The 26,534-nt window shown below is 38.9% G+C and overlaps 1 protein-coding gene across 1 annotated transcript in view; it reads right to left on the bottom strand.

The window, feature by feature from the left end:
* Positions 1-3,666: 3,666 nt before the first annotated feature.
* Positions 3,667-26,534, bottom strand: part of MTPN (myotrophin) — a 53,666-nt gene continuing 30,798 nt past the window's right edge. Inside the window, exon 4 of the mRNA XM_074939819.1 lies at positions 3,667-5,686. Within this exon, the coding sequence (XP_074795920.1) occupies positions 5,600-5,686 (87 nt within the window). The 3' untranslated portion in view covers positions 3,667-5,599. The remainder of the gene's footprint in view (positions 5,687-26,534) is intronic.

Here is a 26,534-nt window from a genome sequence, read left to right on the forward strand (position 1 = left end):
AGCTTCACGGGGCCCCTGTGGCATGAGGCCCCAGGAAATTGCCCTACTTGCTACTCCCTAACACTGGCCCTGACTTCTATTTTTCTGTATAGAACTGTGGCACAGCTGGGCCATGGAGTTTTTAAATAGCATGTTGGGGGGGGGCCTCAAAGAAAAAGGTTGAGAAACCCTGCCGAAAAATGTGGGCCAGTAACTTGGCTGCTGTCCTTCCCAAAGGTGGCTGTATTTTGTTGGTGTAGAGTAGAAAACCACTTTGGGTTGACTGGCACTATTTGTTAAAATTAACTTCCAGTAACAGGGCCCTTTCAAGATATTAGTTACCAGCATAAAAATACACTTTGGAGTACATCCAAAGAGGATAACACATGTATGTTTATTCAGAAAATGAGCTGTCTTCCTCAGCCAGGTGAAGAAAGGCTGACGTGGGTTAAGTTTCTGCAAGTTATCTTATAAACATCTGAATGTCAAATAACTGAATACATACCCATACAATTATGAATGGTCACTGGCAGTGGCACCATTTGAACTGCTTTGGAATGCTAATGTGTGGTGAATGTGTCCCACATGTATTTACCACTTTTTAAGAAGCAGGCTGTATGTACATACAGCATTAGCAGATAAAAGTTTATGATTTCAAAATTGAAAACTACAGAAAAAACCCAAGTCTTTAAGTGAAGCTTCTCATTTTGGAATCCTAGTTTGTCCCTTATAATTTTTATAACAATATTCCATTTCATTATAAAAACGACTACTCTGTACCGTAAATTTTTTAAAATACTGTACATGCATTTAAAAACTGAATTTGTTTTGGACAAAATTTAAATGAGACCTAGATTTCTCCTGCTACAAGGAATAGTATTAACTATTAAAATTTGTGTTGTCTGTGCTTTCTTATAAAGATAGATACAGAAATCAATACAAAATGTGAAGTTATATGCAACATCTACATACACTCCAGCTATACCTACTACTGTAAATGAGCTCTTCACTCAACTGTTCTGGACAGCAAAGTTGAGGAAGGAAGGAACTGCATTACTCTTGAAGGACAATTGAGGCACAGGGTCAGGAAAAGTTTGTTTTTCTCCAAGGTCCTTTTAATCAACTCTAGAAGGCAATTACAGTAAACTGATTTCAGGGACAACAAGCCTTTAGCACCATGCATTACTATCTAACAGGGAAAGTACAGGCTCTGGGAGCAAAGGATTAATAAAACATTTCTTTCAAAGTGGGCATTGATATACACTGGACCCTCGCTAGAACGCGGCGTTCGGGATCCATGTGTGGTACCGTGTTAACTGCGTTATAGCGGGGACTGCGTTACCATGGATTCCAATTTAAATATTTAAATTTGAGATCCATCACAGCGACCATGCTATATGCGAATCCGCGCTCTAGCTAGGGTCCGCTGTAGTTTGGAAAGTACACTTGCACTTTGTTTCCATATTAGTCTCTGGTTTCCTGTATTTATTAATATTCCTTTTAATCTCTGAAGGTCTGAGTGGTCACAAAACATGAAATGGAGTCTATTTGCATTTCAGGAAAATAAGACGAAGCCAGTGCAAATGCAAGCATTCTGTTAAAGCAGCAAATCTCAATATGACGAATTGTTTATTGACCAGTGAAAGTCTATGCGAGTCTCCATGCTCATTCAGTCCCAAACTTTTTTTTTTCTGGGGTGGGGGGGTTATGAGGTGGTGGTTTGGGGAGAGAAAGGGGAGGGTAGGAGAAGAGACAGCATTTGTGTGCTCTAAATCATAACGTAGCTAATTTTAAGATTAGTGGTCACTCAAGAGCAAAACTGGTTTCTCAGGCCATGTCTACACTAGCAGTTAAATTGGCACTGCTGTGATCAATACAGTGGTGTCGATTTAGCGGGTCTGGTGAAGATGCTAAGCTGATGGGAGAGCGCTCTCCTGTGGATGTCTGTACTCCACATCCTCGAGAGGCGGCAGCTGTGTTGATGGGAGAGTGTCTTCCATTGACAGAATGTGGCGTAGACACCACTGTAAAAAGACCTAAGTTACATCAACTAGCATAACTTAGATCGATTTACAGCATTCATGTAAACCAACCTTCAGATTTGTCCACATTTGTATTAATATAGCTGAAGTTACTCTGCACAGTGCCAGTTACACTGAACTACTAGAGCTAAACAGCTATGTAGGTATGAGCAGAGATTAACAAAATACACATCTAGGAAGTGTGTGTAGGGAAATAAAGCTGCAGATTCTTCTGTAGCACAATTCAAGTTTATTTCATTCATTCATTCTTGCAACAAACTTAAAAATACAGTATCATTGAGCATTCTGATGTCCATGAACTACGATAACGATAAACCCAACTGTGTCAAAATAACTACACTGGAGAAAAGAGGAAGTCAAATATCAAAATGCACAAAGCATTAATTTTCTTCCATCACTACGTAGAAAGATATGATTGTTTCTTCATTTACAAAATATAATTAAGACAGTTCATTTTGAAATTTTGCATGCAACACTGCAATTGCTTGAACTAGGACACTCCACTCTTACCAGCCTCTTCTACAGACAAATTAATGCATTCAATATTGTATTAAAGGAGGAGGAGGAAGCTCCATTTAAGTCTCAAGCATTTATTTTAAATAAGGAAGAGGAGCAGAGGATGTAAAAACCAAGACACATTTTAGTTCTAAAACATTCAACGCAAATTGAAAGGGAGAGCAATAAAAATTAAGTGGATTTCCAAATGTATGCACTTCCAGTTGGCTTTGACATGATATCTAAGCCTTTGTGTTTGACTATTCTACAGTTTCCTGTGTGTAAAAGAATTTACAGTTTGACAATTTCACCCATCGAAGGGCTAGTTAGAAACAGGTAGCCAGGCAATTTCTCACATAATGTGATGAAAAGGAAGTGAATGAACAAACCTATAATCTTTCTGTTTGTGCATGGACAAAAGTGTTTAATATTTCTTAAAACCTGGACAAAAATGACAACCCTTCATGTAGTGCAAAAAGCAAACAAGTTTTTCTTCTTTAGTAAAAACATACATTTAAGTATCATCCTTTATCTATTCTGACAAAGTGGCTTGGATTCATATTATAGTCAAATTAAACACACACTTTTCTTGTTAGAGAGTGTTTGCAGTTTTTTTTTCCCCCACATGAAATAGGTCAAGAAAAATTCAAGTGTTTTCATAATTGCAGGAAATTAAGGCTAAATAGCCTCTACTGTATCACCAGAAGAACTAGTACAAAGAAGGTTCAAATGATCCAGTGCTACAATTATGATCACTTGATAGGAGGAGGTGGTGGTGGTGGTGGGGGGGTGGGGGGGGCGCAATGCGGGGAGGCTAAGGCAAAGAGAAAAGGACAATACGAGGTTATGTTATGGCCAGATACACAATTTGTTGACACTACTCACTACAAACTTGAAATTTAAAAAAAAAAAGATTTCAGAAAACTGCAATTTGGACTAGTATTTTAATAGCATAAGTAGAGACTAGTTTATGCCAATCTAGAAATAATTATTTCAGTGATATCTTACAGAAAGTCAGAATTTGTATTCAGAGACTACACTATCATAATGAGATGAAAGTCCAGCATTGATTAGAGATAGATTACAGAGTTCTTTATTTTAAAAGGCTTAATAAAGAACAGCTAGTCAAGTGTGCTCGTTCATTTATCAGTTACTCAGTGATTGATTACAGTTTTTAAAACATTTCTAATCTTTCCACTCTTCTTTGCCATCCATACCTCCCATAAATCCAAGAAACCCATCAATAATGGCTCACTACAGTTTCTCATTGGCCAGAATGACTGTATTCCTGATTATTTTATCCTGTGGGGATGCTGCATATGTATAACTCGGTTTGTTCTCATTTTACATTCTAAATACAGGGTTGTTTATAATTGAAGTACATTCAATTTTATGCAACATGGTTAAAATATGAACCCAAAATGTCTCAGTATATATTTATCTGGATGGCAATCCCCAAATATTGTATTGCTCACCCTCCTGACATCACCTCAATTCCAGACATGGGAAATCAAAATAAGATTTCTTTGTTTTGTTTAAACATACTCTGCATTAAACATGATGCATATTTTTTGCATGTTACCATAATGCCTGAAAGCAGCATATACTGACACCCCAAAGGTAAATATATTTTTATATAATGTATGCCTTAAAAAAAAAAAGGTACTGTGAATTGTTTGGGTGAGCTGGTATGTGTCTAATGCAAATTAAAGATGAAAATCAAAAGCTCAGACTTTCATGGGAGGAATGGGGTGGGAATCCCTTGTTACAATCTTAAATCTGCTTCCATTAGTTATCAGTTCTACTGCTGTAATATTTACTAGTACATTAACTTCCAGATGAAATTTAAATATATTTGCGGGATCATACGTGCTGTAGGAACGTAGCAGGAGCTTCAGAAGAAGCCCGTTGCTCTCAATGAAGTCATGACATTAAAAGAGCGCCTTTTCAGACAGTTGATGAGGAATCGTAGGAAATTCATTTAAAAAAAAAAAAATCTTACCTTTCCTCTTGTGGTAGTTACAGATTTCAGTGAAACTGTATTTAAGTCTTCCTTTTCCTGACAGTAGAATATAGAAAAGCTCTTCACAGAACTATTTTTTTTGAAACTATAGCAAAAAACATTTAGCAATTTTGATATTAGTTTCTAGTGAGAACATCTAAATAATTACCAGCAGCACTAAATTTAAATCATTTAAGGTAGCAGAGAAATTCTTCTTGGGTACCAGAGGGCCTGGAGCTTTCACCATATGTGCCTATATCGTTTACATTGACATGGTAAATGAGGAAATTCCAACTGACAATCCAAAAGGGTAAACTGCAGTGACGTTTCTTATCAGACCCCAAAATATTGTAAGTCAGATTGGTCAGTTCTGGACTAGAACACATTGGGGGTGGGGGAGGGAAATCCTGAAGTTCAATCTTCCCAAGGTACCTTGGCAGGCCTTTTGGATTACAGAGTTCTTAATATAAGAAGGTCTTGCCTAAACTGGTCTTTCCTGATCTACAAGGAGTCAAAAAAGGTTAGTGTGGCATCTGATTAGTCAAGGTGGAGATAGCTCCTTTAACTAGTATCAGAAGTCTTCAGTATTTCAACATATGCTTTAAAGCAGAAGGATATAGCTATCAAGAGATAAGCAACCCAACTGCCTCAATTACTACATTTTATATCATGGCCCACACTAACAGCATTGAACTACTGCCTCTTAGTTAGCGTTTTAGAGTACTTAATACAGTACTTTTGTCTAAATTGATCTTTCAACACAAAACTTAATAGAACTAATCAGGGAGGCCTACAACCCAATTAAGTGCACGTTCTTTCTCCCTCCTGCAGAAGAAGTTTGTTTTCACTAGAAATGGAAAAAAGATTGTGCATGAAACAAACCCTGAAGGACACTGATTATACAGATTTCCATTCTCTCCAAACAGATTATCGTTTTGATCGAGACCCCTAGTTAGTTTGATTCATTGAGAATTCCCCTCCCCCCAAAGTATTTAGCTGAAGAAGCTGGAAGATACAAAGAGTGACAGACAGGCAGCAGTGTGAGGCCACAGAAAAGACATTAGTTATATCAGTCCATCCATCACTGAAGAAGAGCTTTGATTGCCTGGTTGTCAGTGGCTTCAAAGGCAGTTAGTCCATCTGGGCCTTTCACAGACTTATCAGCACCCTGTAAAAACATGAGAAGATGTGTCACTTAATAAAGGAGTTTGCATCTTGGTATGTCGGCAGTTTCTTGTGAAGTGGTTCTGGCACACTAGTCATTACTCACACTGGAGAACTATTTTGAACTCACTAAATTGCTCACAAATTTCCTTTACATGCTGTATATTTCTCAGTTAGAAACCACAAGCTACTTAGTTTCATAGCTAAATATATTCAATCTTTTGGTTTTGAAGTTGAGCTAATACACAAAAATGGTTGCCACTCCACTTTGAATGGTACAGAGTGCTGCAGAAAGGTCACATTAAAACTATTTTATGAATTATAGTACATACTATTATTATAGTACATACTATTTACTAGCATAGCCCATTAGATATCAGAAACTGGATGAAAAACAGTGTATTTCATTATGCTTTTTTTTAATTTGTTCACATACTTGCTATGATGCAAAGTTCAATAAGTCACTATAGTTCCCCCATTTCTATAAATTAGTAATGTTCTCCTATATTCTAAAAACAATACAAATAACTTCAAAAAAGCCTACTAAGATACAATGAGGGGGAATCAATTAAACATGACAAAAGTTAGTAAGGAATAATACCGTCCACCATCACATCAAAATTCTCAATAAGCCTGCTCACCAGAACGTTGTCCTAATTTCGATATATTAGGTCATTAATGATGGCCAAATGAATTTTACAAGACCCAGTGCAGCTTACTATTTAAATAACGTAAAATTAAGTAAGTACTGAAATTTGGATGATAGTGGCTTTACTACCCAGACTTCCACAATATTCTAGGAAATGGAAACAAAGATAATGAACGGCACTAAATGGTTTTGATGTATAAGACCCAAACCTAGCACACTACAGAGTTTTCATCTGGTCAGTCCTAAACTACAGGAATATGAATAGGCTGTTCCACACTGCAATTCAATGTTACTTACTCGTCTCACTCCCCCCCCCACCCCTTTTCTTTACAAAATTGTCCAATTTTCCTTTCCTTATGTCATGTCATGGCAGTAGGTGATCACTCTATAGTTTGGCGGTGAAGGAGGTGAGGGGGGCGGGGGGGTGAGGTTAAGACAGTATGGAAGATGTGTTTGTTTATAGACTTTTTAAAATGGCATTCTAAAAGCGTGAAGCCATAAAATTAGTAGAATAAAATGGAATAACCAAAAGCAACATCTTTCCAAGAAGGAAAGCAACAGCACCTTTTCTTTACATATCAGGTTCAACTACACTTGCAATAGTGTGTACATCTAGAGACACTAGGACCAAAAAGATATTAGAGGAAGTTCAAAAGAGAACAAAAATATCAGATCTGGAAGTAGAGATAACAGAAAAGTTAGAAGTGGAATGGACCCATCTCCATTGCCTTGCACCTTGTGTGGTTAATTATACTTACTTTGCATTTTGTGTAGTCACATTGTGCATGAAAGTGGAGACAAAGGACAAATTATGGGTAGCTTAGCTAAAATACTAAGAGGACATGGTAAGTGTGCAGATTAATGGTGGAAATACAAAAGGAAGTGGAGGTGGAGTAAAAACTAATGGGATGAAAGGAAAAGCTATTCAGGAAAGACACTGCCTAAAAATGAAGTATGAGACTGTGGAAAAGACTCCCTGGGAAGAGGAGGAAGACCCATTGGTAGTAAAAGTTAGATTGGACAAGGTGCCAGGAAGTATGCTCAGTGAATAGAATTACTCTGGAAATAAAAGGATTTCAGAGACTACCAGAACTTTTCCATCTTTAATTCTATTTACTACCCTCATCCTTAAAATTAAAGAATATACTTTTTTTAAATTTAATACTAAAACTATACTGATGGAAGAAAAGTGTAGAAGAATACAGAATTATTGCTTTAGCTGTATCGTAGAGAAGCTATTATGCACTTGGAAACATTTAGTTGTTCCTCTTTTTTAGTAGACTAAATCCATACATAAAACCTAAAATTAAGTTTCACACTTAATATTCATCAATACCAATAAAGACAAGTCCCAGGGCCCCGTTAACATCCTTTGTCGTTAGGCCACCTGTGATAATTTGGGAATCTGTACGATTATTAATTCTATGTAAGATTATGAACTCTATGTATATATTTCTACCACTCCACTCCCACCCGGTGAGACTGTTGCTGGTCACTCGAACCCTAACCTGCCGCCCATGCACTGGAACTCCTCTTCCCCCCCCCATCCACGCACACACCGAAGCTCTGCCTCCCCATCCTGTGTAGGGCTGGCATCTCCGCTCACCCCCTGCATGTACCTCCGCACCACATCCCACTTTTTTGACAAAAGTGGGCATTTGTCCCTTTTGCTCTTGCCAGCTACTCAAGTTGGCAAGAGCAGATGAGACAAATGCCCACTTTTGCCAATAAAGTCAGGATAGCTGGGACAGGGCTAAAAAAAAAAAAAAAAAAAAAAAAAAAAAGGGACCGTCCCAGCCAAAATGGGACATATGGTCACCCTACCGTAATTGTAAAATTGGATAATGAGTAAAATTGGATAATGAGACTCTTATTCTTGCTCTCAAATTATAGTTGAAAATGTTGCATTACAACACTAGTATTGTTCTGTTGATATACTTGATTGCAATTTACACAAATTTCAACTTTAGTGTATTACATCTCTATACTTCATAGTTCTCGCTAAAGTAATTTAATTTTGTGCTTACATTTTTTCCTGGTAACCCTCAATTGAATAGAATCATAGTAAGTACAGTGTTAACTGTTTGTTTTTGTTTTATTTTACATTCAGCAGGTTTGTGAAATTCATATAAAATACTCTCACTTAAGACTGGTAGCATTTTAAACAGCATTTTCAATTTAGCTCATATATTTTAATCTAAAACTGCAATAGCACACAATTTCAAATTAGGTTGACTTTTTGCAAAATTGATGTAAATCAATCTCATACCAAGGATATGAATATCTCTAAGTGAGAACATAAAATAAGGCCCTTGCTAAAATGAAACCATGTTATAAGTTTTACACAAGACCACACTTACATGATTAAGAATTAGGAACATACTGCACTTGAAAGCAAACTCCTGAAGGCTTTCAATGTAAATGTTTCTTTAAACTACCCCACTAAATGGTAACTCCCCCCCCCCCCAAAAAAAAACCAAAACACAAAAAACCCAAAACAAACCCAAGTCTAATCTCAAGATAGGAAGATAACCGCTCACATATTAGTGGTCTACAATGTAGGATTTCTCCTAAAAAGGCACTTATTAGCCCTATTTCCAGTATCACCAACTTGATGCAAAATCCCAAATAGAGAAATGAGTGCTAGATTAATTGGTCTCCTTTGGAAATTCAATACTTATTTCCAGGAGACGAGGAACTGTTCAAAAGGTTTAGCCTGCGGATAGGGGCCAAGAACTTGAGTTCTAACTCTGATTCTGACACTAAATTGCTATGTAACCTTCAGCAAAGTACATATGGTGGAACCTGAGTTTGAGGTTTAGTATTTGGACAACATTCACTATGTCTGCAGGATAGGCAGCACAGTTAACATTTGTACATTCTTGTACTTCATTTTTAAAGCAATGTCCGTATATTCAATGTAAACTTTCCCTACCAATTGTAATTTGAGTACTGTAACAGCATGAGCAGGCCCCTTCCTCTGAGCTGTACAAATTTCCTAGTGAGCTAGAGTTGAAAGGCTTTATTTTATTTTTTTTTAAATCACCAACACCACCTGGTCATGAAAGCTTAGTGAGACGTCTGGGTCCTGTATGACATTTTGCACCAGTTTGATCAATGATGCTGCATGCCTTAAATGGAAGGTGGGGACAATATTTGCTAGTTCTTCAGATCATTTTTCCCGTCTAACCAGCAACAATGCTGTTGCCTTAGTGCAACTTGAACCAGCTACTTTTCATCCAAAACAGTGATTCCTAGTAGGCCCTGTGACATCTTAGCTGTGGCAGTGGCTGCATGAGTGGTGAATGAAGCACACTTGAGTGTCATGTCACGTTGTTGGCAGCTGAGTATGTGGCATCTCCCATGTGATATTAAACAACGGGGGATGGCATGAATCCCTCTGGGACTCCTCAAGTAAGTGCATTTGAAGCAGTTACCCTTCATCACTTAGTTCTCCTAGGAGAGGAACTACTGGAGCCACTGCAGTGCTGTGCTACATCAGGTAGCTGGGTTAGCAATACCTTGCTGTTTACTCTGTCAGAGGTCGAGCAGTATGAGCAGGGAAATTCTGCCTACGTCCATGGCTATAAGGTCATCTTTTAGTGCCATTCAGACATTCTGTTCTGACTGAGTCTGAACCCTGATTATTATGTTCCCAAGATGACATGCTGTAAGAGCTTGCAAGCTGACTGTTAATTAGGTAAAGGATTAACCAGAGATATCCCTATTGGCCTATTAAAAAAAAAAATACTGATGTGTTCAAATGATTGAGAGAATCTGATCAATGTTTATTATAAATTCTAAACAAGTTATTAAAACTGTTAGTAAATATAAGCATAATTTAGTAAGATTAATTTTGCATTTGCTATAGTACACTACTTCAATACTACAAAAAAGCGAACCTAGATAAGTTTCTTATCTAAAGTGTGAGTTATAAAATTGTTTAATCGCATGTAGGATAAAACCCACTACATTTTACCTATGATATTACAGTCTAACAAAGGACTAAGTTTCCTCAAAATAAGTGCTCTGGTTTATAAGAATGGTCTCTCCACTTGAAGGAAAGATTCCTGTCGTGCATTTCTGCACAATGCAAAAAACAGTCATAAGTTTAGGTCAAAATGCCTTAAAAACCCAAGTTTTCAATTTTCAAAACCACAAGGCATTTTCAAAACGTGGGCAAGGTGATTCTACAGTTTTCATTTATTTCCCCATCTGAAGTGAACAGATTAAAAATGTAAAGCCAGCTTTTCTGCCCTTTGGTCTACTTCACTCTTTCCTCTTTTTAAGAAAGACATTCATTCCTCACCTTTCTACTCTAACATGCTAGCAGCATTAACCAAAGAAAGCATCTGTAAGATCAGTGTGCTTGTGCCACCCAAAGATGTGCACCACATGCCCCTTAGGGCAACAAAATGCATCTACTGTGTACCACAGAAGTTTTGGGGTTCCCCCAAGACCTCTTCCACTCAGATCCCCATGAACTCAGTTGGGCTCCAGTTCCACAACTCAAGTTAGTTTATTTGGCATACAGCACTGTAACGCTGAGTTGATCAGACTCAAGCATAGAGGGGTGGTTGTAGGGTGTACCACACACCCAAAATTACACAGCAAATCTCTTCTTTTATATACACACTTACACATTACATTGCATGTACTATACATTGTATTACATGTTATGGGATTGGCTTGGTTACTTCACCGAAACCAATCCCTAAACAGCATGCTCTGTCCACAACACTGTCCATATATAATTTACCCTTTACCTCATCTTTATGTTCCCAACTTATTTCAATCATTACCTGATTGTCCCACTGGGTGTTTTCTTTCTTTATCTTAGCTCTGATATGTGTCCCTTAGCTCACTTACCCATTCACTGATCATAGTTAGCACAAACATTCTGTTTTCAGCCCACTGATCTATTTACCTTCCTAATCCTGTCTTCCAAGAAATGAAGCTTCCCCCATATTTACTCATGTTAACCCAGCCTATAAGAAGTTATCTTTATCTTGTAGCACCCAGAGACCCCACTGGGCTAGGTGCCAACACAACGGGCAGAGTTAATGTCATTTTGAAAGATTCTAGGTTCTAGTGAAAGTTGTGTCACTACTGGGGAACGCCACTAGAAACACTCAGAATGGTAAAAGTTTAGGTGTGCCCAATGTAGTGAGATGCACTGAATTATAAGTTAGAGAAACTGATTTTCCTGGCATCAAGCCCAAATGGTAACTAAGGCAAGGTCTGCATACATTCTGCTACTTTCCAACACATGGGGACAGACATGCTGCAAAAGCTGAGAGCCAAATGGATTGCTTTTTGAAAATACTCATGACACACTTCTCCGAGATATTGGACTGAGGAAGTTCATAGTAACTTGCCATACAGCTAATACTTCACACCACCTCAATCAAGCCAAGAACACACTTCTAGGGAAGATGAACATGACAAAACTTCAAAAATAGCACTTTACTGACTTCCAAAATGTATGTGTAAGATTCTTTACACTATCCAGGCTCTGTATATAGTCTGGTTTTAGCAGTGGAAGTAACTAGTAGATAAGGAGTAATTTTACTCCAAAGTTACAATATTCAACAACTAAGGGTATTGCTGTAGTTCAGCTCCACTTTGAGGAAACGGCAGCAGGTGGCATTGAAAGATAATACTGTTTTTAACACCATGAGCCCCTTAATTGTACAACAGCTGGAAAATGTGCCCATTAAACGTAAGAATAAAACAAGAATGGAGTCGTTAAAGCAATAGTAAGACCAAATGCACTTGTCCTTTATACTTTACAAAGCAACTGCACTTCTGTACCAAAACTAATTATTTTTACGTAGAACAATAAAACTGGAGCAAAGTAAAGTGTAGTCAACAGACAGAATTAGATTCCGACAGTGAAGTTTTCAGGACTGGATAGTATCTGAAAGGTTCTGTAGGACTACCTGAATCCTTTGTGGAGTTTATAATATGAAACCCTACAAATCTGCATGAACTTTGTCACTTGAAAAGTGTACTGTCTTAGACAAATCTAGGTTGGAGTTTCTGGAAGTACAAATATGAAAACAGACATTTTATTTTAAGACTAAATTTGAACTGAATATGATTTGATATCATTTCAAGGCATTTCAAGTTATGACAACTTGAAAAACACAAGTTATGAAAAGCGCAAAATAAATCCCTCAGAGAATACCTTTTTCTAATAAAGATTGCCACTCTTCTACAAGTACTCTTACTGATGGGACTAGAGACTGAAATTTTCTATACACAGAGAAGATAGAGCATACTCAGCAAAAATGGAAATGTTCCCATACCATTTTAATATGCCTCCACACTGACTGGGAGGGACTAGTGTACTTCCAGACTCAGTAGTATCTTCAGTCTCCATTCCTATTGTTTGTGTTACTTTTCTGCCGTGACTATGGAGAGGGCTGCTTGCAGGAGAGATTAATCTGTTTTGTACTCAATGCACAACAGCTGAAGATAATGCCTTTGCTGCCCCCAGCACATGGGAAAGCACTATTGGGTACAGGAAGGGTATGTCTACACTGTGAAAAAAACAACACATGGCAGAGAGTCTCAGAGCCTGGGGCAGCTGACTTGGGCTCACTGCTAAAATTTGCAGTGTAGACACTTGGGCTCGGACTGCAGATCAGGCTCTGAGACCTTGCGAGGGCGAAGGATCTCATAGCGTGAGATCCAACCCAAACCCAAAATGTCTATACTGCAATTTTATAGCCCTGAAGCCTAAGTCCCCCAAGCCAGAGTCAGCTGACCCAGGGCAGTTATGCTATGGGTCTTTTAGTGCAGTGTAGTTGTACCCAAAAAGAGTACAGTTACCAAGACCGCAGCCATTCTGTTTGCGTGTTGGAAGGAAGCATTAGGCGCAGTAATGGTAGCACATATGCATGTTTAAGAGGGAATTTTTAAATATGTTCAAGGGCAGTAGACTTTCAGGATTCTCATGATGCCATACCAAATTACACTTGAGTACAAATTGGAATACTATCAATTAATTACATACATTTGAGAGTTTTGTCACAATTCATCTGGGCAAGATTTAGCAGTTTGCTTTTATGGCTATCTACATTGACAGTGTAGAAAATGTTTCCTGCACATATAATGTTCTGAATCAATTTTGCTTAGATTTCAAACAAACAGTTAAATGCTCTTCAGAACAGGAAGGTTAGAAGTTTTGGCAAAGAAACCAAATTTTTAAGTTACAGACCAGACCAAGTCCTGAGCTCTTGTTTCTAACTATGTAGTACCTAGGTAGTGTAAAAGACAATAAAAAGTTTTCAGGGCAGAAACATTTAGTTTTGTACGTGGGCATAAAAGTATTATTACAATGGAAAGAGCACAAAGGATGCCATTTGCTTCCAACAGTAAAGTGGATTCTGAATGCATTAATTTGCATTCCAGACTGAAAACAAGGTGTTATAGGTGAACAAGCGGAGTCAGAGTTTTAGGCTAGAAGGACCATCAGATCATCCAGCTTGACCTCCTGTCTACCACAAGCCACCAACACCTGCATACTAAACCCAACTGAAATGCTAGAACACATTAGAAATTTACCAAAAGGAACTACAAAACAGCGAAGTTTCTGTTAGTCTTCTCCTTCAGATCTTCTGTACCAATTACAGATGTTCTCTCTGCTCAACAGACGGAGATTTGATTCAGAGTCAAGATTTTCTTCCAATGACTTAAGAGGGGCAGTGAAGGGGGCTGCTCCCACTCAGCTCCCTGACGGTAGCCCGGCAGGTGCTTGGGATCTGTCTAAACTCTGGATGCAGAACTCCCCACCGGGAGCATGGCTGTGGGGAGCTGAGAGCAGGGAGGGGGGGCAGTATCAGGGCTCCCCACAGTGAGCCTCCATGCACAGCAGCACAGATCCCCGCGGGAGCCTCCAGGCAGTAGCCTGGCTGGCAGCATGGAGTGGGATGGGGAGCCTGTGGGCAGCCAGGCTCTAGCTGGAGCCACCCACCCACCCTGGTGATAGCCTGGCCTTTCACGGCTGCAGCACAGAGCCGTTAAATTGACAAGAATGACAGCCAAGAGTCAATGTAAGTAACACAGTGTCTAAGTGGACACTGTCATCCTAACTGCACCAACATAAGCCCTACGCCTCTGGTGGAGGTACTATGTCACTGTAGTAGGGCACTTGCAATCAGCAGGAGCAAAGCTGTAGTGTGTACACAGACATAAATTAGGTCAATGTAAGCCCCAAGAGTTGGGACTTCTCCTTCTGGGGAAAACCACTGCCTCATCATGCATCAAATTTTAAATGACAAAATAAAGTTCAGGATCCAGTTGGATGAAAGAAGTTATATCAAAAACCTTAACTGTTTAAAATAAATAAAAGGAAGTATTTCTTCAGACAACGCATAGTCAACCTGTGGAACTCCTTGCCAGAGGATATTGTGAAGGCCAAGACCATAACTGGGTTAAAAAAGAACTAGATAAATTCATGGAGGATAGGTCTATCAATGGCTATTAGCCAGGATGGGCAAGAATGGTGACCCTAGCCTCTGTTTACCAGAAGCTGGGAATGAGCGACAGGGAATGGATCACTTGATGATTACCTGTTCTGTTCATTCCCTCTGGGGCACCTGGCACTGGTCACTGTCAGAAGACAGGATACTGGACTAGATGGACCTCTGGTTTGACCCAGTATGGCCATTCTTATGTTAATGGTTATTCTTACCAAGGCTTCTTTCATGTCTAAATCACATGTAAATACCAGGAACGTAAAAGACAAAGGGATCTGGGCAATGCTGTGTTATGTGATGCTACAAGAGTTACCTACTGGAGCTGTCCACAAGCTGAAAGGCAGACTTGCAAAGCTATACTCCTTCCACACTCTCTCTGAGTTGGAGTGCAGAGAGTGATTTATTAACTGTGAAGGAAACTTATTTAGAGCACTAATATTGTTTGGCATTTATTAACTGCTTTGTAACCTTAGTAGTCATCTAGAACAATTACAGACCTGCGAATTCTTTAAGAGCTCTATGAAAAGCCATTACATTTAAAGTATGTCCCTTAATTTAAAAAATATACATTGTTGAGAAAAAGTTTTTTTTTTAAGTAATAATCTAAATGGCAGTTCTATTAAAAAAAAGATTTAACTTGGCAGCAACAGAACATGTTGCCCCATGAGACTCACTTTGGTATGGAGTCTCAAGACAGATTACATGAAATGCATCAAACGTGATCTGCTGGAACTCCCAAGGTCTGAGGATACTTCCTCACCTTCTGGTTAAATAATGGAGTAGCACTGAAGAAAATCAACCTCTTAAAACCTCAGAAGAAGCTGTTATAGTCCCTCAGACAAATTATCTTCTCCTCTGGTTAGATTAAGTGGAGTGGGGAAGAAAAAACAGGTACTGTCTAACAAGTCTTGAGGAATTTACTGTATTTAATCCTGTCTCATTTCATCCTTAGACTTTTTTGGGGAAGGTACAGTGTTTTCATGATACGTATACTGTGCCTAGCACAATCCCTAATTGTATTTTAGTAGCTCAGAGGTCTGAAACATTTAACAGATTGTGCTTCATAATTCCCCACTGATTTAAAAAAAAATCAAAACAAAAACAAAACTGCCCGGCTTTTCTCAATTTTTTTGCCCAAGTTCTGATTCCCCAAACAACTGCAGTATAGTTTTAGGATTCAAAATAGCAGCCGTATTAGTCTGTATTCGCAAAAAGGAGTACTAGTGGCACCTTAGAGACTAACCAATTTATTTGAGCATAAGCTTTCGTGAGCTACAGTTTAGTCCATTTTTTCCTTTAATTTTCCGATCTGAAGTCACGTTACTTCTGCATCAAATATCTTTCTGCATTCAACAGAAATTACATGGGTGATTTACAGTATTTCAGTATAACCCTAATTCCATGCAATTGAAGAAACAGGGCTTTAAAAAAAACCACACCACATGTGGGCAAGTTTAGGGATCACAAGTAAGGGATTTTCGGTGATGGTCTGAACCAAGATTAACTCAAGAAACTGTGTAAGGCTTATCCATACATTATTGCCAAGGCACTTCAACCTTATGAAGCTGTCATTATTTGAGCCCTAAGACTTTTTGGAGTAGAAAGATCTTTGAGAAATTGGGATTCAGCCACATGCCCACATAGAAGGAAAAGGCCAGACTAATTTTCAGTTGAGACCCAACAAGGATTTGAAACTAAGTTTTGACAAGTAAACCTACTGGCTATTAGCCAACTTTTATGCCTCCAAAAACAAGAGGTTTTTTGTTAAATATAGGTTGAAGTAGTCAGAAACAGCATTAGGGAGACCAAACTTTCTTGCCAGGGAGTTCGTAGTGTGCATGTCACGACTAGTGTAACTTTATTTATATGCAAATCTTGAGAATTTACCGCACACATCTTGGCAAAGGCGAAGTACAAAAAAAATTACCCTCTGTTGTAGTGATACCCGGACTGAGGCTCGTGAGCCTCAAGTGGCTCTTTAATGTGTCTCCTGTGGCTCTTTGCAGCTCATAATATTAAAACACTGATTTAATTAACAACCAATTAGGATGCTTTTACTATGTTATTAACTGACTGTAGTTGACCCGGTATTATTTTATTATTTTGCTGTGAGAATATATAATTATTCTCACAGCAAAATGACTGACCAAGTATTTTAGTATTACTTTATATTCTATATGAAAATAATCACTAAATATTTCCCATCATACTGTTTAAATATAGTACTATAGTAAATTAAACAATGAATTCACACTACTGTGGCTCTTTTGCGTAACACTGATAGCTATTTTTGCTCCTGAGCCACTGAGGTTTGAGTATCACTGCTCGGAAGGTTATTTTTAAAATTGCATCTCAGGTCATGTCTCAAACGCATTTGAAAATGCAGTCTCACAGTTAATGTTAGGTGCATGCTCTGGCAGAAAGGTCTTGCTGTGCCACAAAAGAAGAGGATTACTTCAGCAGCCCAATTTTCCTTCTAAATGGGTATGACAAAGTGCTAATTCATTGCGGGAACCCAAGTATGTTGACCCCCAAAGTGCGCTCTGCACCTCAGAATGTCAACATTTCACACTCCTACTTTAAAACTTCACATCAGTTATATTACTATCCATTGTTTAGGTATTGGACAGTATAAGACCACAATTGCCTTTTGTTAAAATAGGCAAACACAGTTCTATTTTTCCCCTAGATACAACTTTTTCAAATCAAAATACTAATTTAGAACATTCTCAGGAACCTGGCATAAAACAGTGGGATTTGTATCTAGTATTTCCTAGCCAGCTATGCTTTGCTAGCTATGAGAGTTTTGATGGGAAATAACCAGTATTTTCAAGAAATAAAAGGAGTGATTTTGGTAACCCACCATTTTGGTTTTGTACCAGAGAAACTGGCATTTTCCCTCAAACTATCTTTTACTCTTGTAATGGACAGAAAGGAGTTTGCATACATTTAAATGTCCACCACCACAAAGTCTAATTCTTGCCACTTAAATCTGTTTTCAAATTGCATAACTAGTTGCAAACAGAGGGGCTAGAAACACTAAACAAGAGTTAGTGAGTTTTGACCCTTAAAGGTTTTAGGGTTAACACAATTCGGAAGGGTTCTTGGCCCTATCTACCAGTAATCCCAAAGAAAATGTTACTTTTGTCCCTCAGGTTCAGCTTGGCAACTTCCTGATGGTTTATCAGTGCTTGTGTTTTAGGTGATATCAGACAGCCCTGAACCATCAGAAAAAGACAACTGATGTGAAAACATTTAATGAACCCAATCTGTCAAAATCATGCCTGTAATAGACTGCAGCCAATCACTATGATTAGTGTGACAGCAATGCCTGAGAACACTCAATCACCTGCAATCTCAAAATTTTCCAAATACACCTCACTTTGCTGCAAGTAATAAATCAAACTGAGCAAATCAATTTCTACTTTTTTGAGAAAAAAGTCTGAATGGAAACACAGTCGAGTGTTTCCACTGATGCAGGAGTTCTAAAGGACTACGACTCTGAGAAACAGACACCCCTAACTTTTGCAGAAGCATGTGGCTTAGGGAAACCATGCAGAAAGGGAACAGAAACCATGCACTTCAGGAGACAAGTATCTCAGTGCCATAAGCCTTATGCGAGAGTCTTATCAGCTTTATACTGAATCACTCACAAATCTCATGCTAAATATCAGTAGGTTCTTTTGTATTTTATTTTGCACGTTAAAGAAATGTAAATGTTTTGCCTCTTGGATAGATTACTTATTACTTAATTATTGATTACATTTGACTTTCATATCACATGAAAATGCTTGTACTTGTAGAATATCACCATCTTAAGATATATTGATGTATTAAACCAAAAGTTCAAATACCTTAACCAAAAGGCCATGCTTCCATAACACATGAAAAACATTTTTGCACTTCTTAAAAGGTAAGTACAAAACTACTATAATAAATTTTGTTCTATATTTTCATTCCCCCAGGAACTTCAGTGCAACTACATTAGTAGATCAAAGCCTGAGAGAGAATGCTCCCTCGTAACCAATGTCAGTACTGGTAAAGAACTGACCTGAAGTTACTCCTGAGGGAATTCTGCGCCACTGCATATGTGGAGAATTTATGTCCCCTGCAGATTTCTTTGTTTCTCCCCATAAAAATGACTGACAGAGAAGCAAAGAGAAGCCACAAGAGTGGTCATGTGACCCTCCCCAGCAGTATGTTTTAGGGGCTCAGGGTAGCAGGGAGAGAGGTAAATCACTGTGGGGCAGGAGGCGGGACTGGGGAAGACCTGGATGGTGACTCCTATCCTGCACCGGGCTCAGCTGCTAGTCCTGGCTAGACTGGGGAGGACAGGATTTCCTCTTCCCTTGCATAGCATCTGGGGCCAGGTCAGACCCACCCCCAGCTGAAGGAAACTCTGCAAACTCCCCCTCTACCCAGCTTCCTGCACCCATAGCCCCTCAGCTGCAGGGGGAGGGATCCTAGTACAGGGTGCTGCTCCCCCATTCACCCAACCCCCGTCCATCCAGACCCCCCCCAGACCCTCCGCCAAGCCTCACTCACCCACACTCAGACCCCCAGAACCCCCCCCCCCCCAACAAGCCCTTGTGCATCCAGAATCCCCCCTGTACCTGGATCCCCCATTGAGCTGCCCACACCCAGATTGTGGCACACAGAACCCCCTCAACCCACACCTGGATCCCTCAACACTAAGCCCCTCCACACTTGGATCCTGACTTGCTGATCCTGCCTGTCCACACCTGGTGCACCTGTCATGGAGGGGAGGGCCCTGGGGTGTTTCTGGGGCAGGCCCAGTCCTTGTGCTGTGTCAGGGTTGGGTGCAACCTCACTGCTGAGTCCGTGTCCCAGGGGGAACTGCACAGTGATCTCCTACCTCTGTGCAGCCAGTAGCTCGTGCTCCTCAGTGCCATGATGGAGCCTCAATATTTATTTGACACAAAATTAGCAGAATTTTAAGAGATTGTGCACATAATTTTTATTTTCTTTGGCGCAAAATGCCCTCAGGAGTAAGAAGCAGCAACTGCAGCAGCATTAAAAGTGACATACTTGACTAATTGCCAATTACATATTTTTGCTCCCAGAAAGTTCTCTTCGCCCCCACTTGAAATTCCGCTGAGCATTTCAAGTCCATAAAGATATAAGTTCACTGAAATTTCAAGCATCTAGTTTATTGATGGTTACTCTGCAAGGCCAACCAAATGCTGCAAAATTGCTTTTCCATTCTTACCAGGGCCAACACAGAATCCCAGAGATGGCTTAAACTTTATGAATATGAACAGATTCTAAAAAGAAACGATGTAGCGTTAAGGATGTATGCTCAATGCTCTATTTTCTTTGTATCTTTCCTGAATATGGGTATTCAACACCTAATGTAAATAATTAAATATGTAATCTAAGGGAGAAGACATTTACTTTGCTTTAATGTTAAAAAAAAAAAGAATCCAAAAGGCTCTAGTGATTTTGTAGTGTCTAAATGGATAGAGCCCTTCACAGGTATCTGTGGATTTGCAGGGCTCTATGGGATTCTGATAAGGGCCTCAGAAGGTCCATTGCTCTTCACATCTCAAATTTGATGAGGATGATTGCCTTCTAATCTTGCTTAGAATCTACACCTCCACCAACAGTTGCAGCAGGGAGGTTACTGAAGACTCGGGGCTAAGAGAGCTGAGTTCCAGGAACACTACAAAAGGGTCCCCTTGACTGTAACCTCCAATACTGCTTATGCATCTGTCCCCTCCCCTCCTTCCTCCAACCACTTCCCCCAGTCAGATGAACCAACTCTGGTACATCAGACAGGGACGTAACTGAATTACAGAAAGTCTGTTAACTTGGGCAGCTGAACTGTTAACTATTCTCCTGTCAAGAGAGTTTCAAGACCAGCACCCCTTTCTGTACCTATGTACCCTGGTAGGTTTGAAGCAGGCAGGGAGCTGTGCCAAAGTTGTGAATGAAGCTACCAGTTCAGCTGAGTAGGGACTGCTAGTGATCCATGGGTGTTCCAAAGGACATGAATTATTGACCTTTACAGTACCATGTACTATATCTCCTCTAAATTAGTCAAATGAAGTCTTCTCTCAATTGTCATTTTTATCTCTAGGATCTTACAAAAAAGTTTCCAGCTATTAAAAAACCACTTAAAATGTGCTTTATCTCACAAAAGACTGTTTAAATTACTTGGAATTTTCCCCATAAATTCTATCCTAGCTCTTGACTTACACAGCTTTGTGGGCAGATTTTGTGGGGGGTGGGGTGGAATGGAACGTGAGAGGGGGTGGAGATAGATTTTAGAAAGCAGAAAATTCTGCTTTTAATGGAAACTTAGCCACAATCTTTTCCTGGGGATTTGCCACCAGTCACTCCATAACACACTGCTTCTTAAGATAAGACTTGCAGATAGGCATGGTTATGACAGTTATAGTATTTTCTGGGATGTAGTACTATGGTTTCAGCTGTCAGCACTACCTCCAATTTTATTATTATTATTATTAGGAAGTCAGTCTCCTCAGCAAGTGATAGTACAATTATTTTATCTATGGGCCTATAAAACAAACTAAAAATCTAGTCTGCGGGCTACAGCTCTACACACTGTTGCCTTCTGTTGTCTCCTAGTGGACACGCTCTCATATAAAGAATAGGTATTCCTTAGTGAGTGGTTAACTGTCTAGTTTTAAAAAAGAGAATCCTATAGAACATTAAGTTAAAAGCAATTAAAGTTTTAAATAAGCTTTCCTTCCTCCTCTCCTTCACCTGCCCAGAAAAAAAAAAATAAATAAAAACACATTCATGAACTGATCACTTATGTCCCCATCATATTGAGTTTGAGTTTTACGGTTCAGTCAGGTTCCCAGACGCTTTAGGATTTAGGTCCATCACTGACTGAGGGAGAACTTTCACTACTAAAAAACAAAAACATTTAACATTAAAAACTCTTATGTCACTGATTTTACAGACTTTTTTCAGAGTAAGATTTTAGTTTCCTTTGGGTATTTACTCCATCATTCGTAGGAGCAATTCAGTAAGATACCTTATTTAAATCAAGATGCTCTTTTGGAAATATATATAATTTTTAAATGTTTTCCATGACTGAAATGGGACCAGAGTACAGAACAGTTTAAGTCAGCAATTTGCTCTATTCAATCTGGAATCAGAAACCATGTTACAACCATGTAGCATTCAGTTATAGGCATAGCAAGCAGACTTCTGCCTATTCAAAAAGTGCAATACACCAGACTTCTGATCACAGGACCAGTGCTGGCCGTAGAATTTTAGGGAGGGCCAGGAAAATGATTCTCCTGCAGCAGATGAGAGGCAAAGAAATGGAGCCCCTTATTTAACTGGAAGAGAGGACAAAGCAGAGCCAGCAGTGGCTGCCTGTAGGTAGGTAAATGTCTAATAGTTAGACATTTTTAATCCGGGTTAGCCATCTTTAAAACTTGGTACACTATTATATTGCCATTGCCACCTAGAGTATATGAAGTGAGTTACATCATTAGCATTTGCATAGTGAATGAGGTAAGCTGTTTAAAAAAAGTGTTTTTTGCAGTAACTAGTATTTTAGTTATGTTGTCTTGCACATTTGTTAACCCTATTTACATTCAGCTTATTGTAATATTTTGTACATCTAACAATAAGAGCAGATAAGACTGGACAGTTGCTATGTAAATTTCACACGCAGCAGTACAACGCAATTCTGATTTACAACTTCTGTAGATATTCTTATCTATTTTGTCCCTCCAGAGGTTATACTGAGTTTTGCCAAGATACGTGACAGCTTTAAAGGGGTACACCATGTCTAATCAGGAGAAGTTTAAAATGTAGACTCTCATATATTACCCACTAAAGAAATTGTACCTCACATAATATTTTCATTTAAAAAAATGCATGAAAGTTTTAAAGGGCTGGGTTGAAAAACAGCAAGAGGTAGAAAATTCAGAGGTAAAAATTAAATTTCACTTAAAATCTTCCATCTTCCCCCTTGTGTCCAGGTATTGAAGGCAATACCAAAACAATTATTTGTACGTGTCTTATTGACTCTAACAAGGCAGGTGAAGGATAAACATTCAGCCTCAAGTTAATTTCCCTGATTTTTATCGATCAATGCCAGATGCCTCCAGAAGGTGAATTAATGGACAGATGTCCATGTTATAAATGTTCAAAAGGGACTAGATCCAAAAACTAAGTAAGCATTCTCCTAATTTTAGGAGTTAAAAAAACCCACCCACAATGACTGTTAGTGAGAGAGCCAACACGAACTGGACAATTTGGAGAAAGCCTATTTTAACAGAGGCCAAACAAAATTCTAATTAAGACTGTATCGGAAGCAGTCAGCTATGATGTACAGGAATTTTTACATAGGTGTATGCCACAGACAAGCTCAGATTTCCAATACATAGCTAAATATTACAGATAAACCCCAATTAGACTTCAGAGTTATGTATACACATGTAGGCTGCAGTACAAATTTTACAGAAGTCTCAATTACGAGGGCCAAGATAGTTCTGGATAACTCTGCATTTGATATAATTGGGTCTTACCTGCATACACTAACTACAAACTTTGCAAGGCTCAAGGTTTCTTTCGATGTCTCCCAACGTTTCAACCCTGTAGTTTGATTAACTGTGAAGTATTAAAAACCAAATGGTCCAGACTTTCTTTGTCCTGCAATTTCAAGAGGCTGTCAACATTTTTGCAGTTACGATCTCATCTTGCAAAAAGAAAAGGATTACTTGTGGCACCTTAGAGACTAACCAATTTATTTGAGCATGAACTTTAGTGAGCTACAGCTCACTTCATCGGATGCACACTGTGGAAACTGTGCAGTTTCCACAGTATGCATCCAATGAAGTGAGCTGTAGCTCACGAAAGCTCATGCTCAAATAAATAGGTTAGTCTCTAAGGTGCCACAAGTACTCCTTTTCTTTTTGCGAATACAGACTAACACGGCTGTTACTCTGAAAGATCTCATCTTGATGGATCACAGCTTGAAAGCTTCTTGCTTCAATGGACCTTAACTTCTTCCATACATTTAGTAGCCTATGTGAATAAGTTGTGCCTAAATGCTTTTACTGCTGCCAAACAGAGTAATCTTTAAAGCTCTGTTTTTATGCTCTGTGTAAGAGCAAACAGTTTTCCTGAACCGGTTAAATCATTCTCCTCCAGAATTTTTAAAGCTTTCGATTACTGTAGGTCACCTTGACTAAGCCTAACTTTCTTCTTTATAAACTACACTTTCATAGTAGCATACATTTTGCACTCACTCTTTGAGCAGTTCTTGGTGCACAGAACGTACTCTAACTAAGGTCTTCTCAGAGTCTTATATAAAAAGTAATGTACTGACACAGTAAAAACCTCTGGTTTTAAATAAAATCTTGAGTACCCACATACTGCAGCAAGTGGTAGGAAATTAATTGGTATGGGGGCATTTATGGGTCACATGCTTCAGCACCTTTTCACTTACTAGATACTTCCTAGTTATTCTTCACTGGATTCCTTATTCTATTTTAATTACCACAATTCAGGTAGAGGTATGAAAGTGGCCTATATTCTTCTTACATCACTAAACCGTTATGTTCCTTCACTCATATCAACTATCCACTTAGACACATTATTAAATGCAAAAATATTAGTTATGCAATGTTAAGGTAGCACAGCTCAGAGCAAAGAAGTCAGGAAGTGCATAAGTTAACGTTTTAGAATGTCCTCACCTTGAAAATAACTACCTTGTTAAATAATGTTTAAGTTCTGATCCTCTCCCCTCCAATTTTGTATTTGACAATAGGGCTGATATTGAATGTGTGTGGAGAAAGGGGTAGGGCATATCAAGTTCAAGGGATTGAGTCAGCTGGGATTCAAAAATCAAGCAACAGAAAAGACGTTTTCAACCTGAATAGGCAACAGTAACTGAAATGTAGCATGCTGAGACAGTGGGGGGTGCAGCTAAAATAGTATCTTTCATAGCAGCAGGATTACTAAATTTATGGAGAATTGGCCCAGAAGGCAAATCTGTCACTACTGTTCACCAGTCTGCGACAAGTTTATTGGTCTTCTAGCTGACATTTATACTATTCTGGAAGAACCATCCCCCGTTAGGGTTATCTGGGACAGCATCAATTCTACCCCCTGGTGTCTTCAAAGGTCTTGACCTAACTTTCTTCAGCTCACCCAAGGAAAAGGAATCCATTAATTATATAGGATTACCAGACAAAAATTCATTTTTTGTGAAAATGTTCTCATGTTCAAGCTGACAGCTGAAAAAGAGGCCCTCCATCTCAAAAGCTAACCTTATTTCTATTTCCAACAGAACAGGTTCTGAACACCGTTTGTATAGCGACCTATTTGCCACTTATAGCTTTGACAGAACATTTGATACAGGTCTTCAGACAGGGTAGAATGGATTCCCTCCCATTGTTAAAAAAAAAATTACAAACTCTAAATCCACATCTTTACTATATTTGGAATTATTTAAGCTTTTACTTTCTTCAACATTACTTCACTATTTTTGCAGAGGCAGTTAAATACAACTCCAGCTTACAACCCTGAAAGATTTGATGGTAGGGACACAGGAGAATCAATAATCAAAGGATCTCTTTCGCAAGAGGAAATATTACACAACCAAAATAAAAGTTGGATTCGTAATGAACGTGACGGTCTTGTTTAGCCACACACAAAAGCTAAGCAGTCAGTCCTCTGTGGGCTCTGATGTGAAGTCTTTTAGAAGTGTTTCAAAATAAACTTAACACACAGTGTCATATCCAGCCATCATTAAGCTGGAAACTCTGCTTTGCACACTCTAAACCCCATTATGAAGTCTCCCATTTCACAACTCCTATATATTCTTGATTCTCTGCTTGATCTATAGCCTGTAAAATGGCCTTCCCTCCTCCAGTCATTTTTCAAAATATAAATTATTTAGCTTTAAGTTAGTCACATGCAGACTTTACTACATTTTAAGATCGTTTCACAGTTTAAGTAACTACAATTCAAGAGCATGAGTAATTCAGACCACAGAACAGACAAACCATGGCAATGTGTCACTTGGACGAGGGTCCTAAGGTGTTTAATACATTGAACAGGTCTGTCTTATCACAGAGAACACCGCCTCAGACATTTAACTGATCTGGTCAGAAAATTCAACTTCAGCTGAGTCCCAGTAAATGCAACATTTGAGTCCATTGCTTCCACTCGTATTAGCTAATTGAGGGAAGAGGGAACAGTGGCAACACTAAACTCTGCCTGAAGAATTAGAAAACTGGTGCTACTTTCCCTGAATTACTTGGTTGCCTTGGGCTTGTTTATTAGAATGTAAGCATTTCACACGAACAACCAGAAAAATCTTAGGCGGATTCGGTGTATTGGAAAACATACTATTTAAGACATTTGGTCATAAAATATGAAGTTCTTTTAAGTCATGAGCTAACAATGGCTGATGAAAACCAGTGTCTGCATTGTGTTTGGCAAAACACAGCGCAGTAAGCTTCGGTGAATGAGTTTCACGGTAAACTTGCTGTTTACACAAAGTTGGTACTGCAGATTTGTAATTAATCTGGAGGTACACATACAAGGTTGTAACGGCATTATGGCCATATCCAGCATTCAGGTTATCTGTTACTGTGTAAGAACTGGTTGACATTTGCTTTCAGGACTCTAAACGTATAGTCACAACTCTATCATCCACCAGGTGGACAGTGATATATTTATGAAAAAGCCTGACTCGG

The sequence above is a fragment of the Natator depressus genome, chromosome 1, assembly GCF_965152275.1.
Source record: "Natator depressus isolate rNatDep1 chromosome 1, rNatDep2.hap1, whole genome shotgun sequence".
NCBI classification, from domain to species: Eukaryota; Metazoa; Chordata; order Testudines; family Cheloniidae; genus Natator; species Natator depressus.